Source organism: Perognathus longimembris, chromosome 9 (assembly GCF_023159225.1).
Source record: "Perognathus longimembris pacificus isolate PPM17 chromosome 9, ASM2315922v1, whole genome shotgun sequence".
Classification (NCBI taxonomy): Eukaryota; Metazoa; Chordata; class Mammalia; order Rodentia; family Heteromyidae; genus Perognathus; species Perognathus longimembris.
This window is the reverse complement of record NC_063169.1, coordinates 47,432,335-47,459,412: the sequence shown is the minus strand read 5'-3', so window position 1 is coordinate 47,459,412 and position 27,078 is coordinate 47,432,335. Positions and strand designations below refer to the sequence as shown.

General features: G+C 35.5%; 1 protein-coding gene across 7 annotated transcripts in view; it reads left to right on the top strand.

Annotated features, from left to right (window-relative positions):
• Positions 1-27,078, top strand: part of Ptprk (protein tyrosine phosphatase receptor type K) — a 481,811-nt gene that overhangs the window by 374,089 nt on the left and 80,644 nt on the right. For all 7 annotated transcript variants that reach the window (XM_048354055.1, XM_048354054.1, XM_048354057.1 and 4 more), the window contains exons 12-13: positions 5,335-5,608; positions 9,859-9,895. In XM_048354055.1, the coding sequence (XP_048210012.1) occupies positions 5,335-5,608; positions 9,859-9,895 (311 nt within the window). The remainder of the gene's footprint in view (positions 1-5,334; positions 5,609-9,858; positions 9,896-27,078) is intronic.

The following is a 27,078-nucleotide window of genomic DNA, read 5'->3' as shown; positions in this document are numbered from 1 at the left end:
CTAGAGTTAAGAACCATTATATAATTAAACAACCATAAGAATGAAAAAAACTAGTTTATTTCATGAAATCAGTCAAATCACTTCTAATTTGATTTCTCATTATTGTCTGTCCTTTAATAAATTCATATTGATAAATAAGTTAGCATGAATAAAAACAGATTTAAAAAGTAGAAGCACAAGGCCCCCAATTCAGTCCTCAGCATGAACAAAAATAAGGGGAAGGAATGGACACATTTACTGGCTTTTCAAATTGAAAAATTAAGGAAAGAGAGTGTCTTTAACTTTATACTTCATAGTTAGGAGTTCCATCTTAAGTTAAATGACTTTAGGTCGTGTTCATAGTTTCTTGATATGTACAAACATTTTGGTGAGAAGTTACTATAATTACAGTTGTTCGCTCTAAAGATTAAACACATGCTTTCTCAATGAGCAAAAGAAACAGAAACAGCTCAAAGCAGTATGTGTTTGAAGGAACTGATTCATGACTCCCCAAGATATGATAGTAAAATAATAATAAGGGATTTTGAGCAATCTTATTACATGGAAAAATAGCTTTTCATTTTCTAAGGCGTTGATCGGTTATAACAGAAACAATTTTTTAACTTTTTTTCAAGAAGTGTTTCTGAATTAATTTCAGCCTGCTTTGAGTGTAACAGAAAGAGACACAGGAGAAATGATTTAAGATGATTCCGAACACTCCTGGGTGGTTGTCACCATCACTGAAGGCATGCCAGGCACAATGACAGTTCATAAATTGAGAGCGTTTGGAAGAAATTAAATAATTTAATTTTTTTATTGTTTTTAAATTGGCTTCAACTTCAGAGAGGTTAGCAAGCATTACATTTTGGAAACAAAACAGAAAAGAAAAGCAAATACACGGTTCATAAAAACTGGGACATTTCCACCTTTATCCTCAGCTCCTTTATGGGATGTTCAGTGTTGAATGGTTAAATGAAGGGACTGAGTGGGTGAGTGGATAGAAAGTCACAGGAAGAAAGCTATTTGAGAAAACTCACATTACTCGAAAAGTGTGGGAAATTTTTGAGGCAAAACAATTCCTTTCAAGCAGAAAGAAAAACAGAGCTTCAGATATGTCCGCACTAAGTAAAAACATCAATAGAAAAAGCAAAAGCAGTTTCTTCATTCTACAAATGTTCATTATCCTATTTACAACCACACTTAAATTTTAAAAAATAATCTCTTCTCTATCAGCTTGGGAGTTAAACATAGTTGAGGTTGAATAATATCCAGAAAAGGAACTGGGTGTTAGTTATATCTTTTCTCCTGGCAGGATGGTCTGGTGTAGTGGAAGGGGGAGGGACAGTAGCTCTCTATGTTAAGAATATTTTAGTAAATATGCCTACAAGTAAAATTTCTGAAGTCTTTTCATATGCACACTTACCAGTTTGTTCATGCTACTGTAACGAAATTCTAGATACACTTCTATTTCTCACACTTCTTAAGACTGCACAGCTCAAGATCAAGGGAGTAGACTCAGTCCTGGTTAAGGGCCTGCCATTTTAACCAACTGATTTCCAAAGACCTCCACATCTCCAAATACTATGGCATTTGTTTGAGGTTGTAACTTGCAAATCAGTGGAAAAGGCTTGAAACAAACATTTAGTGCCTAACACTGTAATATAAAACAGAAAAGAACATGATACTCATGGCATAAGTTTTAATGGTAGCTTAAACTCTATGTGCCTTAGCTTTGCAATAATAAAAGAAATGCAATGTGTCATTTCTCCTATGACGTTCAAGTAATAAAAGAATAATATTAGCAAACAAAATTTGTATTGCAAGATTAATAGACTATTTGTATGGACAGGTAGAAATATGCCTTATAAAACAACTCCAACTTACAAAACCACAATCATTTCTCTTTCATTTAATTAGGAACAATATCAAATATGAAAGCTAACCAAAGGTTGGTGTTTATCCTCATAGAAATGTACTCAAAATATTCTTTCTCCAAGAGTAGATTATACCTTCCTTTCCTTGTTCCTGAACTATCTGGAGAACCACAAGCTGTCATGCATGATTTATCTAAATTTGAAATGTGGAAACTTTGTCAATTGAAGAGAATTGGTTAAAATAGACTTCTGGATTTTTCTAGAGAAGGGAATGATTAACAAAGTACTTCCCTTTTAAGGATTAGGTTAAATTATTGGAAGGTTGGATAACTGTCATTATCATTCATTGGGAGCAGAATAGAGGGTTAAATTTTAATAGAAAGATGAGGATATATGTGTAAGTTTGTGTGTGTGTCCACAGGATTATGAATTAAAACTACAAAGGACTAAGTTTGCTTAGTATGCATTTCACAGTTGACCATTCCTCCTTTCTTTTCCTAGGGTTAGGATTACATATTTTCAGTAGTTTAAATTGACCAGTGATTACTGCATGGGAAACTGGAAGGCATGCATTTAGTCAAAGGCATGTCTACCATCAGTGGCCTAGCCCAGAAGTTATAGAGAAGAATGAAATTAACATGATTTGAAATTAGAAAGATTTCTGACTAGAATCATAATTTCTAGCATTAATAAAATTTATGTTCACTTTCAGGAGATACCAGTTTTCTATTGTCTTGGTGATGTTTCAGTGAAAAAAAATAGGAAATTTATTAATTGTAAGAAAGGTGATTCTTGATATTATTAATTAAATTTAGTTCTTCCTGCTAATCTATGAAGGTTTTTTGTTTGTATGTAAAACAAACTTTCAGTTTAATTTAGAATCTCAAACCACATCCAAATTGTTTTAATTTTCCTATATGCAGACTCAACTTTCCTTCACTCTTCATATTAATGAGCTATATTAAATAAAATATTTCTATTTCTTTGGAGAGTTAATGAATAGCAATTGTTTTGCCTATAGAGAAGAATAGAAGGAGCAAATTTGCTAAGTTCTCAAGTTTTAACGTGCAACCCTATATACAGCTCATCTATATTGAATTTATGTAAGCCTCACCAGACAATTTTCTGGACTTTTAAAGAATGTAAAAATAATCTGGACAATAGTGGTTTATGCCTGTAATCCTAGCTACTCAGGAGGCTGAGATCTGAGGATTGTTGTTCAAAAGCAGCCTAGGCAGGAAAGTCTGTGAGACTCTTATCTCCAATTGACCATGGAAGTAGCATTTAAGCTCAAGTGATAGAGTTCTAGCCTTGAGCTGAAGACCTTAGGGACGGTGCACAGACCCAGAGTTCAAGCCCCATGACCTAATAATAATAATAATAATAATAATAATAATAATAACAATAGTAAAATATATTTCTTTTAACAATATCAGGAATATATAAAATTACAATGTCTAATTTCCTAGATATACCTTCCCTAAAACTTTACCCCAACCCAGGGAATATTCTTCAAAGAAATAATACTTATATATCACTTTTGGAAATTTGCAAGAAAAATAATTATTAGTTACCAGGATAATCTTTATTTTAAGGTTATCATTTTCCTTTTTTTTCTCAATAAAATAACATCAATTATCAAAAAGTTTTAAGACGTTTAAGCAAAGTATGAGAAGGTTTAGGTTAGAGTTTTAATAGGCCAAATGCCATCTGTTCCCACAATTTGTAACATTTTATTATTAAAAACTCCAGAAGAAGGAGGCGGTCTATTTTAGTGGTGAGGACAGATTTCTGTCCATCTGTGCCCGCATTGCCGCATGTCACTTGTACTTTAGCTGTGCATAGCTCTGAGCCAACGAAGATGCCGTGGCAAGGTCAAGAGGTGGAGAAGCCTGTCAGCACATTCTGTTTCTAAGGCTATGACAACTGCAAACCGGCGCCGCCAGTCCCACCCGAGGCTGTCATGCTGCCAGGCCATGAGCAGGGTCTCTCATAATATCAGCTCTATAGAAGATGTTAACTTTAAATGTTGAGAGAAACCACAGAACTTAATCCACGATGTGAGTCTGCTTAATATCAGGGTCCTTATGAAGTGGCTTACTCTCAATCTTTGAATGTGTACGGTTTTCTGATGGCTTACTTTTCTCTGTTCCTTAGCATCCCTGTTAGTGTAGAGGGGTTAAGAATGCATGTAAAACTTTCATTTTATTGCCAAAAATCATGTAAACAAGAGTGCAGTAGGTTAAGATTGAGTTTAGATACTTTGAGATGTGGTACGTTGATTGTTAACCACTTGCCAGTCCTGGAGCTTGAACTCAGGGCCTGAGCACTGTCTTCTGAGCCTGGCTTCTTTTTGCTCAAGGTTGGCACTCTGCCTCTTGATCCACAGCACCACAGTGCCAGTTCTGGCTTTTTCTATATAAGTGGTGCTGGGGAATCGAACCCATGGCTTCATGTATACAAGGAAAGCACTCTACCACTAGTCCATATTCCCAGCCCTAAAAATCTTTATTTTAGGAAAACGAATCTCATAAAGATAAGGGTGCTTATGTTTCTCTCATATGAAAAGGCTAGATCTAAAATATAATGGAACATGATAAATTATACAGGACTCTAAGGGGAGGAATACACAATGTCTAAATGCTTCTGATCATATAATGTAATATTTATTGAATGAACTCCAGGAAATAGAAATAAGTTTTTGTCTTCATTGTTGTTTTTGTCCAAAAAGAAATGTACTCTTCACCTGACTTATATAACTATAATCAATCTGTACTTTATCTTTGTAATAACAGTTAAAGATTTTTTAAGTCTTAATGTTGATTAATGGATTAAGAAAAAGTAAAGTATATACACACACGTGTTCATGCGTACACACACACACAGACCATGAAAGTGCCCAAAAAATTATGAAATTTTACCAAAAAGTATGTTCTTTGCAGGAAAATGGACCTAGAAAAAATTACATTAACTGAATTAAGTCAGGCACAGAGAGAAAAAGAGCACATGGTTTCTCTCCTAAGTGGAAGTTACATCAAAGATATAAAAATACATGAAAACATTTATGGGGGTATTGTCTATAAATACAAACAAACTGACTAAAAGATAGCATACTCAGGTGAGGGATTCAATGGCACAACACCTCTGAGCAACTAATGAACCATTTAATCAATTAACAAAATGAATGAGGGAGGATAAAAGAGAGGGCACATGGAGGGAAGAAGAGTAAGAACACGCAGTCATTATGTATGTTTCGTGAACTTTGAACTACATAGCTTGAGGGTCGAGATGGGAAGGAGAAAGGTGGTGGAGAAGGATGGAAGGAGAGGCTCAGAGGAAGATACATTGCATTGTACTCGTAACCAGATTTGTGTAATTGAAACGCCTTTGTACAACTACTGAACTAATGATGATGATAATAATAGTAATAATGTCTTAATATCTCAAATTCCTAAGTGCAAATTCTTTCCTCTCCCAAAAGTGCTTATCAGATTGTCGTGGAGGAGTTGCACCCACATCGAACCAAGAGAGAAGCCGGGGCCATGGAATGCTATCAAGTTCCTATCACATACCAAAATGCCATGAGTGGGGGTGCACCTTATTACTTTGCTGCGGAACTACCCCCTGGGAATCTACCCGAGCCTGCACCATTTACCGTGGGTGACAACCGAACCTATCAAGGCTTTTGGAACCCCCCTCTAGCCCCACGCAAAGGATACAACATCTACTTCCAGGCAATGAGCAGTGTGGAGAAGGTGAGCTTCCTCCCAGATTTGATTGATTTCATAGCTCTGAGGAAAAGCCAGAGCCATATTTTATAAATACTCAGTAGCATTTATCAAGAATTTTGCAGGTCTTTGAAGGAAAGAAAAGAGAATCAATGTGTGGTGGGTGTTGTTACTTCTGTAGCTTGTGAGCAGTAAGCACAGTTTGGGACTGAGGGAAGGCCAAGGCAGCATGCCAGTTACATTTCACAGATCTCTGTTTCCTAGTAACTACTGCTACTTGAGTCTGCTTTAGGAAAGCCCACAATGGCAACTGTGAGTAAAATGATTTGAAAAAGTAGGTGTACTGCAACCCTGACTCCACCCTGAGTAATTTTCCCTGCATTTGTTCTGGCTGCCTTGCTCCATAGTGGCACACTTCAGAAGATTAAATTTACTGCAGGATAAACAGAATGTATATTCCACAGCAGGCTAATAAACCCTTATAAACTTTTTAGGGGGTACAAGCCAAATAGCACGTAACAGGTAACAATCCTCTGATTACAAAGTGTCGGGACGCCTGAGGTACAGCTGACAGAACCTAAACAGAAGGCTGCCTGGTGATGGCTGGTGCTGTGCAGATACCAAAGTCGGTTTTCCAATTCCCCCGCCGCCCCTCCTTTTCCCAAGCAGCCCTGCCTTTTCCCATTTTGGACACAGTTGTTTTTGAACATTGCTGCTGATCTCAAATGAATATTGAAGAGGGAAACACAGCAGGACATCAGAAACTACATTCGTGTTTCCATGAGTGGAGAAACAACCTGGCTTCATGCTGTTTCTTTTTGAAATATTTCTTTCCTAAAACTTTTATGTATGTGTTTATTTTTTATTTATTTTATTTGTATTTTGACAGAGAGGTATAGGGGGATAAAGCTTTGAGACTAGCAACTTTCACAGTTTAGAATCCAGTTGAGGGCTGACATTTTGAAGAATTGTAACTGTGTAACAAATGACTGCATTTGTATAATTGAGTCTCCTAAGGTGTGCGCCTGAGAGATAACATATAGCATATAATATCTACTGGGTGCTAGTGGCTCACACCTTTCTTAGCTACTTGGGAGGCTGAAATCTGAGGATCAGCATTTGAAGCCAGCCCAGGCCAGAAAGATCTTGAGATTCTTATCACCAATTAAACATCAAAAAACAAAGACAAAAACAAACAAACAAAAAGCCAGAAGTGGAGTGTGGCTTTAATGGAGAAGTGCTGCTAGCCTTCAACAAAAAAACTCAGAGACAGCTCCTGGGCCTTGAGTTCAAGTCCCAGAACCACACAAAGTAAAGTGGGGGAAGGGAGGGAGGGAGGGAAAGAAAGAAAGAGAAGGAAAACTTGTGATACCAAATTTTATCAGTTCTATTATATCTTGGAATATTATAATTGGAAGCTATAAGTCATTTTTGTTTCTGCAGAGGCTTTAAGAACTTGGGTACTGATAATCTGTTTTTACATGAAAGCTATGTTGTTCTACTTGCCAATGGCGTTGGCTTGCAGTATACAGTCAAAAAAAAAAAAAAATGCCTGCCACAACATGTTCTAAGACATTGTACAAGAAATGTACCCACTGCCTTACGTATGAAACTGTAATCCCTCTGTACATCACTTTGACAATAAATAATTATTCAGAAAAAAATAAATAAAATATTTACAAAAATAAAAAAAGACATCTTGTAAAGCCAGAGGCTGTTCATGGCAGAAGATTCTCTGCACTTCTATCCTCGTTTGAATGCCGGGGGAATCTTTAGAGGCCACACCTCCCAGTACATCCTTCCAAAGCAGTGGCGGCACAATTAGGCTTCTTAAGGAAGAGAATGCTATGAAAGTTATTCAGCTATTCTGAACATAAAATACCATAGAGGTAGAAAACACAATTCAATGTTTGGGTTTTCATACCTGGAGAAGTGAGTTTCCAAATTATCTTTTGTTACTTAGTCTGAGTATGAGTGAATATTTGTTTCTTACAGTGCATCTTCTCTTATATTCCTTAAAGGTTTGGATATAAATTCACTCTATCTACATTGTGATTTATTCAAATCAGAATATCAGTAATATTTTTAATGAAGAGGTTTTTTCTTAACTGTTTTTCCTCCCATTCACCCAGTAGAGGCTAGTAGTGCTTACAGAACATCAACAGAGATGGCTTTTTAAGAAATCAGAAGAATTTCTTTGAGCCTCTATGATAGAATGAAAACTATTCTTTGTATTTTTTCCTCAGTTCTTTATTTTGTGCTTAATAAGAAATTATAAATTCTCTCAGTTTATCAACATATATAACTATTCAAGGTTCAGTTATAAATGTATCTTGTAAACAAACAGCCTGTTTCAGAAAAAACCTATTCCATGTAAGTAAGAGTTGACTGTGAAGGGGGAAGAGACCAACAGATTAAAGGAAGACACTATCAGGTCCTGATACAGGAATGTACAAAATGCAATTTATGCAAGTAGAGCAACATATTATAAAGATATCCCTAATGGGAGGTAAATCTTGACAAAACAGAAGGACCCCCACATCTGTGGCAGAAGGCATGGATTTGCATGCAAACCTCCTCAAAGATGAGCCAAGGCCAACCGGTGTACCAGGGCTTCTTCCAAATCTATTAGCATGCCCAGTATAAGGTAAGAAACAGCCCAGTTGCCAGTAATTGGCACAAAGCATTTGGCTGACTCTCTTAAGGTCTATAGGGTTTAAAATGCATGCCTGAAGCACCTGGCAGGCAAAATGGAGTTGTAGCCAAGATAGTTATGGTTAGGTCATGGTGGAACTTTCAAGCCTCTGTTTTCTTTCTTGGCTTTGACATTATCTTCTAACCTACTATTTTTTTAAAAATAGACACTAAGTTGAGTAGGTCCTTACAAAGTGAAATTTGGTCCCCAAACTAGCTCTATATCCTTCTACTACCCCACTACATTAGTAACCATTATATAATTTTTGACCTTTCTTCTTTTGCTTTTACTATTTCTACTTTGTCTAGCAAGAGATAGAAAACAACTCTCATTGAAAACTTTTTAGATCTTTGCAGCTAAATTAAAAAAGCAGACAAATTATGTTGTAATAGTAAGCAATATTTTGATGATCTTCCTAGAGGCTACCATTTAGCTCTATAGTCATGTGGGATTCAAGTGAGAGTACATAATGTTCTTTTTATCTGAGTATATAGCTAGCACATGAAAATTAAATATTTGGGTCTGATTTATATTAGCTTTGCAGACACATTTTTCTTTCTGATGGCTTAAGAAGCAACAATAAATGCAAATAGCAGGCTATACTACTTGTCATCAGTAGGTTAGACTACTTTATCACAAAGTGAAAACAGACATCTACACCCTTAGAAAGTTCTTGAAATTTTTTAAGCTTCTATTTTAGATTTTCTCTTTTCAATTGCCAATAGCAGGCCACTAGTAATCATTCCTGTAATCCTAACTACTCAGGGGGCTGAGCTATCAGGATTTCAGTTTGAAGCAAGCCGACACAGGTTAAGTCCATGAGATTCTTATCTCTAATTATCTGGCCAAAAAAAAAAAGCCAGAAATGGAGCTGTGATTCAAGTGGCAGAGTGCTAGATATAAGCAAAAAAAGCTCAACCCTCTAGTCTAGCACCCAAAAGGAAACAAACACACAAACAAGAAGCATGATAACTGAGGTTCATTTCTATAATGCTAGCTACTTTGAGAGGGTCGTGGTTCAAGGTCAGCCCAGATAGAAAAGTTCTTGACACTCCTTCTCAACCCATGCTTAGGTGCAGTTATGTGGGCTTATTTTCTCAAGCTAATTTGGAGGGTGAGACTGGATCATAGTGCCAGACTAGCCTAGGCAGAAAAGTCACTGATGCTGAGTCACTAAGGGAGGCTGGATATGGTAGTGGGCGCCTGTGGCCCTGATGATGACAGGAAACCTAAAGTGTAGCCACACTGCAGATCACGGCTGAGGTGCACGCTTGAGCTGAGAGTTTTTATCCTAAAAATAACCAGTGAAAAGCAGAACTAGAAGCATGGCCCAAGTATGAGGTCCTGAGTTCAAATCCTACTACTCAAAAAAAAAATTTTGAGAGTGCATATCAAGAACAAAACAAAACAATTTCTTAATACTATAGATGTCTGGTGACAATCATATATATATTTATATATATATATATATATAGAGAGAGAGAGAGAGAGAGAGAGACCCTATTTAGGTCTTGGTAATAAAGTTCATGAAAGAAGATATTATTTCTACATTGACTTATGCTGTTATATTTTATTTTACCAGGAAACTAAAACCCAGTGTGTACGAATTGCTACAAAAGGTAAGAGGTTTGATTCTTTTTTTTTCTGTTTTTTAAGCTCTATTCATCTTCTTTCTAAAATGAAAAGCTTTGTTGCCAGCTTCAGGCTAATTAAATGTGGCATTTCTATTACACAGTATTTGTAGTGGGACTCACTTAAAGTACCAGCCAACTCCTCAGACTCACTTGGGTGTCTTTACACATTATGGGTGCTACATCCCATCCTGTAGTACTTAACTGAAGGAATCTTGTTATGAGAGTAGAAAGGATTTAGAAAAGCCATAGAGGGCTTACTTCTATCATTGAGTACCTGAAAGGTTTGTGCTGCTTATCAACCACTCTCTTAAGAAAACTCAGCATCAGCAGCTCAAAATAGCAAGTTGCTTATTTATAAGCCTCTATTTACTTTCTGTAATAGGTGATCAAACACACAAAGACAAAGCGAATGATACATGAGTGAGGGTATGGTGATTGTTTTATATCTATCAGTGGTGTAGTTGGGCTGTAAAGGGTTTTGGTTGTTATTGATTCAACTATTGTGAAAAAAACAAAAACCGTCTGGGATGGCTAATAATAAAGACAATTCCTTCCAACCCTGCTGATGTTGACTTAGCTGACTAGTTATTTTCAGAAATATATAAAAAATATATGTATATGTGTATATATGTATGCATATAGCCATCTTTAAATGAGTATTTAGTGTGGAGAAAGTCTTCTGTATTTATAATCTTTCATTTAAGAGTGATTTGATTATAGCAACAAGGTGGAGATGGCTACTTAGTGTCTTATAGCAAGAGAAAAAAGATAAAGCTGTCTGCATGTATTTGTGAGACTCCCTTCGGGTTGGTTTTCTGGATGGTTTGTTGCCAATTAGTACTAGACCCACATTTTTAAGCATTAGTTGATTCATTTATAGGAAAAAAAAAAAGAATAGCCACATTCTGTTTGAGTTGGCAACTTTCCTTTCATTATTTTACTCTCTCAATCACTAACATGCCCTATTTGTTCTACTCTAGATTTGTAAAGGCAATAAGGGCTTTTTTTTTTTTTTTTTTTTTGGCTTGGCTCATGAGACTAATGTAACAAACAGTACAAGAAATGTATCCAATGCCTAACGTATGAAACTGTAACCTCTCTGTACATCAGTTTGATAATAAAAATTTGAATAAAAGAAAAAGAATCTCAGAAGAAAAAATTACACTTGTTCAATTCAAAAGAATGAAGATTCTTTCACAATAGCTTTAAAATATGCATCTTAACAGAAGACATCTGAAAATGTATAGGCACTTACTGTATTTCAAAATTTCAGTCAATGGAGCAGGAATTAAAGTTTATGGAAGTTAATAGATAAAGACATGTAGAAATATATCACTTGTGCATTTCCAGATGTGAAATAGCGATGCGTAAAATGAAATATGAAAGGTTTTCACATTTGCTGGTAAAAAAAAGTTCTGAAAATTGGATACTACTGCATTTCTATAACTGAGGAAAGAAAACTATAAGTTATTCTGACATTTAAATTTTTCCTACTCATTTATTTGTTTTACATGAGCTGTTTAAGTGACATTTTGTTTCCCTCTGAGGACAAATAGTATATACTATTAGACATGGTTGAGCTCACAGAAATCCACCTATCTATGTGGTGTAGAATGTTTGCCAGTTGGGGCTGGGGATATAGCCTAGTGGCAAGAGTGCCTGCCTCGGATACACGAGGCCCTAGGTTCGATTCCCCAGCACCACATATACAGAAAAAACGGCCAGAAGCGGCACTGTGGCTCAAGTGGCAGAGTGCTAGCCTTGAGCGGGAAGAAGCCAGGGACAGTGCTCAGGCCCTGAGTCCAAGGCCTAGGACTGGCCAAAAAAAAAAAAAACAAAAAAAACAAAAAAAAAAAAAACAGAATGTTTGCCAGTTAGTTAGAGTCCAGTTGTGGGCATTCTTTGTCTAGGGAGATAGCTTTGCTGTACTTGTGGACCTGAAATGACAGTGATGTCAGGAGTAAGACAAGGACCCTGGCCTTGCACTTCCTGGTTCAGTTCTTGACCTTGCATCTTCATAGTTCATTAGCATGGGAAAAAATTATAAAAGCTCTCATCCTCCAAATAAGATTAATTGGAATACTTCCTCTTGTGATTATGAGACTAGTCATCCCTTATCTGAGAATTTGCTTTTCATCGTTTAAGTTACCTGTGGCCCACCATAACTTAAAAATATGAAATTGAAAATGTTAAAAATGGAACAATTCATAAGTGTTCCATAGTATGCCATTCTGGGTAACATAATGAAATTTCTTATCATCAGCTCTGTCCCTCTCACATTCGGAGTCTTTTGTGTCCAGTGCATACAAGCTCAACCCACTGTGTGAGAACCGCAGTGCTTGTCTTCCAGTAGCCCTTACTTTGCTTAAAAATGACTGCAAAGTATGACAGTATGGATGCCAATAATAATTTTATAATATAATAGATTGCTATAATTGTTCAGTTTCATTATAATTGTTGTGAATGTTTCACTTGCATAATGTATAAGTTAAGTTTTGTAATAGATTTTTGTACAGCAAGAAATATTGTTTATGTGTAGTTATATTGTCTTTGGTTTCAGCATAGACCGTGTTTCTTGTACATATCTCTCACTTATAAGGGGGGCCATTGTATATCGACACTGTGTTCTAGCATATTGCAAATGTATGTAATATTAACTGCTGGTTTGTTATTATAAACTTAGTAATTGATCATACTTTAGAAAGACATAATTTATTTTATGTAGGTATGAAAGAAATGTGTATACACACCAAAGCAAGCTTACATAGTAGATAAAAATTCATTGTTTTTTATATTGTCAGTGTTTTGCCTCAATCTTACATACTTTCTATTCTGAATATTTAACATTTTTCTACTTATGGAAAAATATACTCATGGTGGTAGCATCTTTTTCATTTTTACAGTGTGTAGATTTAAAAACAGAATTTCATACTTACTAGCCAGTCCCTCTACTACTTTAGCCTTACCTCCAGCTCTTTTTGTTCAGATTATTTTTTAGGTAGTAGGGTTTTTTTTTTTTTGTCTTGTTTTGTTTGTTAGTTTGTTTCTCCAGGCCAGTCTAGACACCAGTCCTCCTATTTACATTTTTCATTATAGATGGCATGAGAAGCTTACACCATCATTCCCCAGGACTTTTGTTGAGATGGAGCCCTGAAAACTTCATTTACCTGAGCTAATCTGAAAGTACTGTCCTCCAGATATCAATATTATACAAGGTTTTACTTTGGTCTGAAAAGTTCAACACAAAAATAGAACAGTTTTTGGCATGACATCTTCAAGGCTCAGTTAAAAATTAGAATGGCTTAGCCATATTAACTGAGAAAAAGCATTAAGAAAACTTTCAATGAACGGGCTAAATAGTTAACAAGTATGCACATGGTTGAAAATTACTAAACTATGTACTTCAAATGCAGATATATATATATATAGATAGATATGCACTTAAGTAGGTAGTTATTTCCTCAGTGTGAAACAGATAAATGAAGAAGACATTCAAACGGAATGGCCATAGGTAGAAATAATGATGAGTACACACAGTAGGCTCTGGGATTTGGAAGGCTGTTCTTTATGGCATCACATACACCCACTAGGCCGGGTACATCTCCACTCCCCAAACCATTTTGTTAAGTAGGACAGGCCCTGCAAAGGATTCCTAGGCTGAGCAGAGATGGTCTATATTCTGCTGACATCTAATGCACATATCTGCCATGTTCCACTGGTCCATCCATCAGGCCTTCCCTAGTCTCAGCTGTGAGTACTAGAGCACTAAGGCCTTCCTTTCCCAATTCCCTTCAGATCATGGGAACTTTGTTGAAAAGAATATGCTTCTCTAGAAATCCTGGTGTCCTTTTAAAATTTCTTTAATAGCCAAAATGTGTTGGGGAAATTATATATTAATGAATGCTATCACACTTATATATTTTAAAACTTAACATGAGTACTTTTGAAGTCAAGTCAAGTGATTTAATAGTGCAGTGATTTAGTCTTGTGCATCACTGTGTCTCTCTAGGAATAAATACATAATGAGAGTTATATTAAGTACCACAAATATTTGCTGAATCAGTCACTGAATTTAAACTAAACATAAGGCAGATGATTCAGCTTTGATGTTTAAACAAACTAGTTACAACCCTGCCTGTAATTCTGAAAAGTGTCAGAGTAGTGTATACATGAGTTAAGACACATTTTGTATACAGCTAGAGTTGTGGGTTTTTTTCTTTAATTTTTTCAAAATTTTATTAACATTAAAGCATATACAAAGAGATTGATGATGTTTACAACTGTATAATGTACTTTGATGAAATTCACTTGACCTACCTTACTACTCCTTAGCCCCTTTCCTTCCTACTCTTTTCTTTTTAACAGTTTTCTTAGCTTTTATTGTGTTATATACATACATATAAATTATGTCTCTAATATTTACTCCTGTCATATTCTCCTTGTTTCTATCAGTGTATTTATATTGTGACATATTTTGCTTTCTAATATATAAGCTAAAATTGTTTCATTCTACATAGAACACAGTAAATTAAAAATATTAGCTCAAATAAGTCCTTATCTGTCTATATACCTGTTTATTCAATTTTATTTTCTTCCACTGAATTCTGTGACAATTAATTCTTTTTTTAATTTTTTTTTTTTTTGACCAGTTCTGGGGCTTGGACTCAGGGCCTGAGCACTGTCCCTGGCTTCTTCTTGCTCAAGGCTAGCACTCTACCACTTGAGCCACAGCGCCACTTCTGGCCATTTTCTGTATATGTGGTGCTGGGGAATTGAACCTAGGGCCTCATGTATACGAGGCAAGCACTCTTGCCACTAGGCCATATCCCCAGCCCCTTTTTTTAATTTTTTTTATTTATTGTCAAAGTGATGTACAGAGAGGTTACAGTTTCATACGTTAGGCATTGGATACATTTCTTGTACTGTTTGTTACCTCTTCCCTCATTCTCCCCTTCCCCCTCCCCCTTTCCCTCTCCTCCCATGAATGTTCAGTTGGTTTACACCAAATGGTTTTGCAAGTATTGCTTCTGGAGTCGTTTGTCTTTTTATCCTGTGTCTCTCAATTTTGGTATTCCCTTTCACTTTCCTAGTTCTAATACCGGTGTATACAGTTTCCAAATTATTTCTTATTGAAAGAGCTACCTTTTAGGGTAAATAACCCTCCTAAAGTTGTCTCTTCAACTTGATCAGTGCTATTTTTATGACTATTTACTCTATATAGTTTCTTTCCTGTCCTGGAATGTTCTTTCTAGTGTGAAAGATGCATTGTACTGATGTAATAAGAACTTAAAAATATGATGTGTTAGGGTACAGGTTTAAAGCAACTCTGGAATATATCTCGTATTACTTAGATTCTGGAGGTCTTCATTATGATGAGAAATTAAAGCTTTATTAAATGTCTCACACAAAACCATAACCATAACTTGGAAGCACAGGAATAATATATAATTTTTTGCTAGTAAGAAACTTTTTAACTTCACCAAATGTATTTAAATGTTACAGTGAAAGTAAAAATAAGAATTCTGAATGCCTTGATGGTCCTCATTTATAAGATACACATCAGAAAATAATAAGGTGTATATCACTTAATGCTATTTCCAACATTTTTTCTTTTCCTAACAATTTTAATTAAAATTATTGTTTGTTCATCCATATCATGTTACTCTGTAGCTTTCTATGTTAAATGGTCCTTTTTCAGGTGCCTTCAACTAGACACAAACCTCCATTTCTGGCCCAGTTTTTTTTTTTCTCAAAGCAACCATCATTTATTTATGTGACATGTCAATATTTCAAGATAACAGACCTGGCTTCATTGATAAGGGTCTAGTTTTAGGACACATATATACCAGCTATTTTAGCCAAATTATGTGTATATGTTGGATATAATCGATATAACTGATTAACCTGCAAGAACAATGTTGTCTTCAATGATTTTTGCTAAAAGCTTGTATTTGGTTATGGTGGAAAAACGATCATATCATGGAAACAAGACTATAAGTAATCATGAAAGGTGAATACTTTTTGGTAAACAGTACTTAGTCTATACAAAATTGGAGGAGAGCAACTTTTTTCCTTTCACACTGCAAACTAAGAATTTGTTAAGAATTTCAATTAATAAGCAAGGCCAATTTCAATTTAAATGAAAAATTTCAAAAACTGCAATGCACCTCAAAGAGCCAAGATGCTTAAGAACCAGTACACATGCACTAGGCACTTGTGTACCCCTTACTCTGAATGCTTTCTAATAATGGCTTTGTGGAACACAGTCTTAATCCATAGTTGGCTACAGTCACTACAAAAACTTCAAGAAATACACAAGTTTAAAAAAACAAACACTTTTCCATTAACTTAATGCAAAAGCATTACTGGCATTAAAATCCAATTTAATGTCAATTCACATCAAAATATAATGCTTTCATAGGGAAAGTTCTGTCATTGGCCAATAGGATGCTCTCTCCCAGAAAAGTACTTGGGTGAATTATTAGGATATTGAAGAATTCACCTGTTTAAAGAAAAGTTTGAATTTTATTCCTTTCAGAAATATTACTAAAATTACTCAAGAGGACATCAGTTCTGAGTGTTACTTATAAGCCTCCAACAAGAACTGCAGTGACTAAAGTAACATTAGTGGCCCAGTTATTTTTATAAGTAAACTTTGTTACCCATGTTCCAGTGATATATCTTACTGGACTAGAAGCAAAATATATTAATTGAGGATATTTGAAGAAGTAAGCACATTCTCTTCATTTTGTCCCTAAACTAGGTGGAAATTAAGTATTCATTACTTTAAAATTAGGCAGATTATCTGAGCATGGTGACTCAAGCCTGTAATCTTGCTACTTGAAAGGTGGGAATTGGAGGATTACGGTTTGAGGCAAAGTCTATCATAAAAGCCCGTAAGACTCCATCTCAATCAGTGGGTGGACACTGGCAAAAGGGGCTCAACTGGTAGAGGACCTGATTTTTAATCCTCAATACTGCTATATGAACATGCTTATATTGGGGCAATATATGGAAAATATCTAACAGGGAAGCTAGTTAGAGACTTGATGCCCAAGTCTTTGGTGAGAAGGTATTTACCACGATTCCATATGTGCATAAGGGAAATAGATTTTCAGCATAAACAATGTTGTTTGCACAATGTAGGCACAATTTAGTTAGCCTGCTGTAACTGGAGAAGTAGACTTGTGTTAAGATTTAAAACACTTTATCCTTTTCAGAGCCTTCTTAAAAATAATGCTTTATTTTGACACTTGCCTTTAGGGGAGTATACTGGCTTATGCTTCAATTCCTTTCTTCAATATAGAATTCTTTTCTTCTCTATAGAAGTCTGAAGAAAATATGTTTTCCCATCTTCTATTCATTCTTGAGCTGCCTTAGTACACCAATATGCAAATCAAATGTTTAGGTGGGTAAGTATAGCCTCTTTAGGGGATATTTCAAATAAAAGAAATGAAAGCAGCAGAGGGATTAAGCATGCAGAAAAAAACTATATGATAACGCATACTTTGTGAATTGCAGTGATACGTAGAAATAGTGGTGAACAGAAGTTAGAGCAATTAGAAGGACAAATTGGAGGTTAGTGTCCACAAAACACCTAGCCTTGGGCTTTGCTGATGACTGATCCTTACTCAGCTTAGATATGTACTGAAATGAAACGAAAACTCAGAGACATTAAAGAGAATAGAGGACAAAGCAAAGGAAAGTGTCACAGAAGCCTCACTCTTGTGCTTAGAATGAGGGTTGAGACAAGTGAAGAAAAGGAAAGAAAGGAAAAGGAAAAGGAAGGCAACATAATACTTTACCTGCCACAGCTGACCTCAGAACTAAGGCCAGGATTCAAAAGCATACTTGATGTACCCTGCCTATGCAAAAGTCAGGTCCTATTTTACAACATATTTGGGTTCAAAGGTGGGATATGATATGACAAAATATAGGAGGGACATATAATGTGTAAAATGACATTGGTAAATAACTTGGTAATACCCAGCAGAGCTGTATAATGTGTGCATAGATGATATAGATCCAAGTCTGTACATGTTACTTAGATTTTAGGCTACATTGAAATTGCAAATAGGGACCAGTTTATTTGCATGTATTCATTTGAGGAAACTTTTAGGCTTTTTTGCTGTTGATTTTGCCACTCTGTCTCAGTTTTTGATGAGTCCTTGAGTGCTGTGATGTTTGCCTAAGAAGTTAGATCCATTTTTTTTTAGAGTAGACCTAACACTGATTTATTCACTAAAAATAATAGTTAAATTTGAATTTTAGGTAGTATCTTGAAACTTTATGAGCTTTCAAATATCTGAAAATAATAGTGTGGATGTAATGGGGATATTAATGCGTGAAATTATAAAGTTACTTTTTCGTTATGGAAGGTAATCAAATGCAGGACTTGATTTAGATGGAGATTATAAAAGTCATATAGTCTAAACACCTCTTAATATAGATCATGACCAGGGAGGTGGATGGTAAGTATTTAGTAAACTGCCCCCCCCAAAAAAAAATAAAATTAGAGCAGACATTCTGAGGAATATTTAACAGAGCAGATTTATCTTTGTCTAAACCAGAATTTATTAAAACAGAAGAGATGATAAAGCAATAGTGTAACACTGAAGGAAGCAGCTCCAAAAAGCAGCGTGGACCTCCCTCCCCCCATTCGGCAAGTCTTAAGTACTTTTTTTTTCTTCAGTCATGGGGCTTGAACACAGGGCCTTGATGCTGTCCCTGAGCTCTTTTCTTTTGCTCAAGGTTAGTACTCTACAACTTGAGCCACAGCTTAACTTTTTGTTTTTTGGTAGTTATTTGGAGATAAGAGACTCATGAACTCTCCTGCACAGAGTGGCTTTGAATTCTGATCCTCAGATCTCAGTCTCCTGAGTAGCTAGGACTAAGGACTTGAGACACCACCACCCCAGCTACTAGGTACTTTTATGCACAAATTTTCATTATTATACTATTTAGTATGCTAAGGACATGTACTCAATTGTGACTTTTTCCAAGGAAAGGAGAGGTAAGTCTAAGAACTAGGGACAGAGGATATTTTTTACTTATTTAGTTTTTTAATAAGGTGTCCTTAATGCCAAGATGGCCATTGATGAGGTGTAACCTCTAAAATAGGGGAAGTTGTTATTGGGGTTGTTGCCAGAGGCTTTTGGCCACTGTAGCAAGAAGTACCCTCAACTATGGTCAACCTTTATTCCAGGACAATGGTGGAGCCAAATGTTTGGTCAATTATATCTGGACATGGTACTGCTCCTGTCTTGGCTCCTGTGTGTTCTTTTTCTCTTTCTACTTGCCAAGCCCGTATCACAAGGATTCAGGAAGTTAAATATCTCTTTGAAATTGTATCCTATCCTGTGACACAAAATTATAAACTAGTTTTCTAGCTCCCAAACCACATCTCCTTTCTCGCTTTCCTGTTGAATTTCCTGTGTGGAAAGGCTTGCTAGTGGTGCGACTGTGAAACTCTCCCAGTACTATATATTTCCTAATAGCACTTGAGCAAGTCACTTGACTTCCTGTGACTGTTTGTGTGTACAGTAGAAATGGAGTTGCGAATAATTAATTTTCAAGACTAATGTAAGCTCAGCAGTAACAGATAGGAACTTTCTAGTAAAGCACCTCACATATGAGACATTTTCATTTAATATCTATTGTAACTCCTATTGTTACTGTTGTCATTATTAATATTATTCATAATTACTTATGGCTAGAAAGCTAAGGGAAACATTTGCTGGAAGAAGAAGCCTATTAAATTGTACTTTTAAAAATGGATATTATTTTGTCAGTTGGAAATGAAAGGCAAAGTAGTCAAGGGAGAAATAATTAGATAGAACAAAAGCTTTGAGACTGGAAAGTATATCCGTACATAGAGTAATACTTTACCGAGTCCTATTCATGTTAAATGTGGAAGAATAAAAGCTCGGAATTGTATGTTCACATTTGACAGAACCTTCCATTCCAACTCCATCTCAGAGGAAAACAGTGAATCACTATACGGTGTTGAACAAACAATGATTTAATTCCAGCTGTTTGTGATACTTGAAGTACAAAATGATTAAGTGTATTTGTTAGGTTGGTACGGTAAGATAATAAAAATAAAGAAACTAAAAGCTTGGCACAATGCTTCCTCTTCTTTTTCAACCTTCTCGCTTCTCTTCCATCATTTCCTAAACAATTTAAACTAAAAAACACTGAGTTTAAGTGAAGCAAGGTGGGGTCCTCACAACAGAAAAGGAGAGAAGCACAGGCTTTCACGACTGATTAGAGTCTGGGCAGAGAAGGCAGGACATCACACAGGAGGAGGAGGCCCGAGGCCAGTTTGCATCAGATTCAGAAGGTCATCACTAATAACAGTAAGCTGAGGTCTAGGCTTAGGAAGGATGGTGTCCATGTAAGTGGGGCAGCTTGGGATGTAGTGTCCAATGAGAAATGTGAGATGGGGATCTAGAATTTGATTTGGGTAGGGGCTGGGAATATGGCCTAGTGGCAAGAGTGCTTGCCTCCTATACGTGAAGCCTTGGGTTCGATTCCCCAGAACCATGTATATAGAAAATGGCCAGAAGTGGCGCTGTGACTCAAGTGGTAGAGTGCTAGCCTTGCGCAAAAAGAAGCCAGGGACAGTGCTCAGGCTATGAGTCCAAAGCCCAGAACTGGCAAAAATAAGAAAAAAATTAAAATAATTGAGTAATGTCTCAGGATGATGGCCAATGTGGTGTGTAAATGTGGAGGATATCAGTATGAGGTTTCAGGTTCTTACTGGTCTAGGTAGAGGAACTTGCATAAAAGGTTGCCCATGTTCATGATGCCTAAAACTGTATGTGAAGATCATAACAGAAAAGGAGATGAAAGCAGAGAAGGCACAAGGGGGAGGGGGGCAGTGTGTGTGTGTGTGTGTGTGTGTGTGTGTGTGTGTGTGTGTGTATGCGTGCCTGGATATGTATATCCCATCATTCACTGAGAGAGTCTGAGAACAATAACACTAATATCCTAATTACAGTAAGCACCCCTAACGCCTGCATGTTGGTGTCTATATCCCATTATCCAGTACATGTACCTCGTGCTTCTTGATGAAATATATTATTCTAAAGCTGGATCAGGAAACGAGGATGATTTTGGTTTTGTTGCTGGCCAGTGAAATGGAATCACTGTATAATTAACATGGTCTTTACTCTGGCCTTTACTCCCCGATAATAATGTTTGCTTTTGGTTTGTTCTATCTTTTTACATACTATTTGCAACATTTTTCCTAATTCTGCATAACCACACAGAATTGTACTAATTGTTAGGTAAAAATCTTTTGCCATCCTGGTATAAGAAATAGCTACGCCCTTATGAATGCATAAGATGATGCAAAGTGAAATGAACTCCATGTTATGGAAAGGACTGTTATATCACTGTTGTAATTACTTTCAACATGTGAGACCATAGCTTCTTTTGTTGATGATCCCCTTGTATCCCCTTCCTGTGCTTGTACCCGCACTATCACTATATCTTATCTGAGTACATTGGAAACTGTATATACTGGTATTAGAACTAGAGAAGTGAAAGGGAATATCAAAATCGAGAGACAAAGGATAAAAAGACAAATGATTCCAAAAGCAATACTTGCAAAACCATTTGGTGTAAACCAACTGAACAATCCATGAGGGGAGAGGGGACGGGGGAAAGGGGAGGAGGGAATGAGGGAGGAGGTAACAAACAGTACAAGAAATGTACCCAAGGCCTAACATATGAAACTGTAATCTCTCATCACTTTGACAATAAATAGAAAAAAGAACTAAACCTAAAAAAATTTTAAAAAGAATTCATCCTGTCAGAAGTGCTTCTACAAAGGAAATAATTTTAATGAGTAATGTGGTTATATTTTAAAGTACTGATTCATGCAAATACATATAAATTATAATAAAATTGCCTCAGAAGCTTTTCAAAAGTTATGTTTCATTCATATTAAATTAATAGAAGATGAATCTGAAACAAGCTTCAGTTTGATCATGATGAATAATATTTAGCCTATATCATTTAATTTTTTCTCAATGTATAATTATTTGTAGAACCATATATTCAGTTACCTAAAATTATTTTCAAAGTAAAGCAAACAAACATTGATAAGAATCTAGGTATAACTGAACAACTCATGAGGGCAAAGGGAAAGGGGGAGGGGGAAGGGGGGAATGAGGGAGGAGGTAACAAACAGTACAAGAAATGTATCCAATGCCTAAAGTATGAAACTGTAACCGCTCAGTATACCAGTTTGACAATAAAAAAAGAACTGAAAAGAACAACAACAAAAAAGAATCTAGATATAAAATACTTCTGTGGAATAAGGCTAAAGACTGAATCTTGACTTTAGTGCTACTATCAGTTATAAATATGCATAACAAAATTAAGGAACAAAAATATTAAAAACATATGTAAATCATACAAACACTAGTGTCAGGCAGCCAGCAGCCACTAGTAACATTTTTCTCTTCCTTTGTTCTTTTCTCTTTTTCTAGTTCCTAATTACTTGCTAAGGACAGGTTTTCAAGCAGCATTTTTTTCAACTTCATTTTGTCTCATTTTGTTTTGTAAGTCTTTAATGGTGCCCTTTTCTCTGAATATGCAGATGGATGAAAAATCCTTTTTTTAAGTGACAGACATTCAAAAAATAACAAACATAAGAAGGAAAGGAACACCAAATCTGTCAAGAAGTTATAGAAAGACTCTGAAGTTCCATTTGGTTATAGCTTTATGTGTATAGAAATTGTCTTACTGAGTTTATTCTCACAATGTACATACCACTGGTGATCTTGAACTTCAGATCACCTCCAAAAGCAGGCTGCTGGTGGCTCATGCTGTAGTCCTAGCTACTAAGGAGGTTGAGATCTGAGAATTGGAATTCAATGCCAGATCAGGTTACTAAGTCCGTGGAGAATCTTATTCCCAACTCATTACCAGAAAACCAGAAGTGGCACTGTGGCTCAAAAAAAAAGCTATAGAGCTCATGGATATCACCTAGGCCCTGAGTTCAAGCCCCATGAGTGATGAAAATAAAAAATAGAAACATCTTCACAGTGAGTCACTATTCTGTAATGGATCAGTGAGTCTCCATTCAGTAATAGAAACCTTGTGTTTTATCATTTCACAGAACTTAACAACAGTAGAAGTTAGTTTAAAATCAGGGCTAAGATCTAAAGACAAAAGTACATTCAAATAGGTTATTCTTGGTCTAAAATCTAAGACTTAATATCTTATGTTTTATTAAGAGGGAACAAGCATGCATCATTTTCCTGCCTATTGTCTGTGCACTTGTTTTCCAAAATTAGTCTTATTTTAAGCTTCTTTGTTTTTTAACTCAGAGGGAGAAAATTATAGGAAAGTATTTTAGTAGTATAGCAATGGAGAATTATCTAAGGAAAATGTACATACACAAATGAAACCAAGTCAAGATGAAACTTAATCAGTGTACCAATAGTTGATAAAATGTAAATCAGTGTTCCAGTATTTCCCTTGATCTGTCAGACTTCCTATCATTGTTACTTTGTTAATAAAGTTACTGAAATTTATCAACTAATAGATTTTTAACCAGTTTGATAACTAGCTTTTTCCTTTTGAAACACTAGAGTAGAATAAAAATGTATTTCAATAATGAATTCAAAGGATAAGGGGTAAAGTTATTATTCAGAATTTTATCAGGATGAACTTTGAGTGGAGTATAAAGGTGATAAGGCTAGGGATGACAACGTGTTTATATTTAGGTCTGTACCTGATATTTAAATGAAATGTGTCAATATTTCTAAAATATACCAATGAATATTGCTGTTATTCAAAGTGCTATATGGTGAAAATAATTCAGAATTGCTCTTTTCATTGCCCTGAAGATATATCAGATGTGTTTTTTTTACTATATACTTATATTCCTGGCATAATTTTAAAACAATATTAAGTATTTATTTTCTTTTGGGCCTAACAAACCTAGAAGATTAATGTGTGTAGAAATTCTGCTTCTGTTTTATTCTGTTTTGCACCCCTCAAACTATTATACAGTCTCAAAATGAACAAAACCTGAGGAGAAAATTTTTCCCAGAGTTCTTAATTCCATTAATTGTCATCTTATTTTCTATTTCATCAGAAAAAATAGGTTTAAAAAATTAATTAAAAGTTTGCCCTCCTTATCCCTAGAGATAATTGCCATTTTCGTAAATGACAGAGGCAATGATATGAAATAAATTGAGAAACTTAAGACATGAGAAAAATCCAAATCTAGAAACCAATCCAGTAAGTATTGTTATAGAGGAAGTGAATATGATCACAGCACCTGTATACATATGGGAAAATATCCCAAACTAATAAAAATGTTTCTGTCCTTTGTATACTATTTATGAAAGAAGACTAGTCACACTTTGGTGTCTGTGAATAATGTTCGTGATTTCTTAGGAACAATGTCTTGAAAGTTATGAATTCCAATCTTTGTCTTATGCCTTCATTTGAATTTTAATTATGTTACTGATAAAAGCCAATATGGAAAAGTTGTAACTTGGGCATTATTTTAAGACTTGCCCAAGTTCATTCATTTATTCAAAAATACAAAAATTAAAATGCCATTAATGTACTCATCCATGACCCCAGATGACAGAAGTGGAGTGGTGGATAGCACATTACTTCTTTGAAGGAGTTTATGTTTTAGGTGGGGAGGCAGAAGGTATGTGCAAATTAAATAATCAAAGGAGTTTTAAATTCCTGATACATTCAAGGAAGAAAATAGAACTGCATGATGTGATTTCAAGTGAGTTCGCAGAGTGAAGCTAATTCAGATAGGATTTCAGTTAAATCCTTTCTGGAGTATATTGGATCTGAGACTTAAGTGGGAAAAAAATGTGCAGAGCCAGTCATATAAAATTATGGGAAAGCTTACCGAAGAGATAGGGCACTCCTTTATGAACAAGCCATCGGCATTCAAGGAATAGTGGAGATCTCAAAGCCCTTATAAACCATGGAAGAGAGTTTGCATTTTGGTTTATGTATAAATTCAAGCCACCGGAACATTTAAACAAGGAATTGTGATTTCCTTTGTTCTTTTAAGCCAAAGATTACTCTGGAAACTCCATGGAATAGATGATAATGTCAGATTGTGTTAAGAAAGTGCAAGTTACTGAAGGATATTGCATTTTACATGCAAGGCATATGGTTGCTAGGGAGAGGCAATGGGAATTGAAATGAGAGATAAATCCATAAGACTTCATGATAGATTAAATTTACAATATGAAAGAAAATAAAATTAAGGCTGATGAGATTTTGCTCTGTGCAACTGAATGGATGTATGTCCTGTTTCAACTGGTTTTATAATAATGTAGGCATATGCTCTTTGAAATTTGAGAGTGAAATCCACAGACAGGATGAAAGTTGAAAATGTAGGATTTGATATATAAGAATCAATCATCCTTAGAAAACAAATTTTAGAATTTTCAAACTCAAAGGTATTTAGCAATTACATTTTCTAAAGATTACCCAGTTTTGTCGAAATTTTAAGAACTTCAAGAATATTTGCTTCACTTTATTTCTGAGATGTAAAAATATGAAACTTTTTTTATTCTAAGGCTATCGAAATTACATAACTGGTGAAAACATGAAATTGCCAGTTGACTTGCCAAAATAATATAATGTGCAATTGCAGGTGCAGATATTTAGACAACCAAATAGAATATTAATGTGACTAATTCCAACAATATTGTTCCTGTTATCCTTATCCCCTAATTTCAAAATTATCACTTGATCACCTGTTTTATAATTATTTATATAATTTTATAATTATTTTTAATGGCATTGGTTGTAAGGTGTTTTTTTTTTTTTGGTTTGGTTTGGTTTGGTTTGTTTGCTTCGTTGGTTGGTTGGTTGGTTGGTTTTTTGTTTGTTTGTTTGTTTGTTTTGCCAGTCCTATGGCTTGAACTCAGAGCCTGAGCACTGTCCCTGGCTTCTTTATTTTTTCCTCAAGGCTAGCACTCCAACCCTGGAGCCACAGTGCTACTGGCATTTTCTATATTTGTGGTGGTGAGTAAATGAACCCAGTGTTTCATGCATGTGACACAAACACTCTACCACTAGGCCATATTCCCAGCCCTGGTTGTAAGTTTTAACTTACAAACTTTTTAATAAAATATTTGTATTCAATAAAGTATTTCTTTTGCAAAATGTTTTTCTGTTACAAGGTTTGGAACCTCCAAGCTCAAGTCAATGCCCTCCTCTTGTGGATGGGTTTCATTGATGACTGGGTTTGACCAGGAAGCATATAAGATTTTGAGTATGAGAATAGAAGTGAATATCTTGAATTTTATTCTATGTATCATTTATTCCATAGGGCCTATCTAGAATAAACCTTATTTAGGTTCTCTCTTTACCATCATGTTAACCATGGAAACACACACACCAGACTGTCCATGATAGCTGTCAGCCCTCTCATACAATTGAAAAACAGTTTGAGATTTTCATTTAGAGTGTAACTGTAGCATCACATTGAGAATGTATTTGCTGCCTGAGGAGAATGTTCTAATCTAGAGACTTATTCAAATATCAACAACAAAGTCTCAATTTAATTCTAGGGACATGGCCATGAGTGATTAATGAGTCTGAAATAGCTCTACAACTCATGTAAAAATTTCACAGATATGTGTGATAGCAAAGCTATCAAGACCTGTGTTCATAGGATGAATGCTCCCACATCCTTTCTTAAAGCTGTCAGACCAGGGGTAGGTAAATCAGTTAACATTTCTACAGTGTTATGTCGTATAGATGGAAAAATTATTTGTAATCTGCATTCTGAGTCTCAGAACTTTGTACATTGTAACTCCCATGGTAAAGGTGACCTTGCCATTGTGATTCAATTATAGATCTTGAGATGAGAAAATCATCTTGCGTTTTCCAGATGGACTCAGTGTTATTACCAGAGACCTTGCAAGGGAGAGGAAGAAGGGTCAAAGTCAGAAAAGGGATTTGAGAACAGAAGCAAAGATTGGAAAGAAATGCTTGGAGTAGAGTGGAGCCATCAGCCTTGCCTAGGTATTAAGTAGACGGAAGAAGAAACACAAGACAGTCATTCTTCCTCTTGAGTCTCTAGTAAAAGAGTCCTCCCAAAACGTTGGCTTTAGGAGGACTTAAGAAATCAAAAATTAGAACATAGTAAATTTATA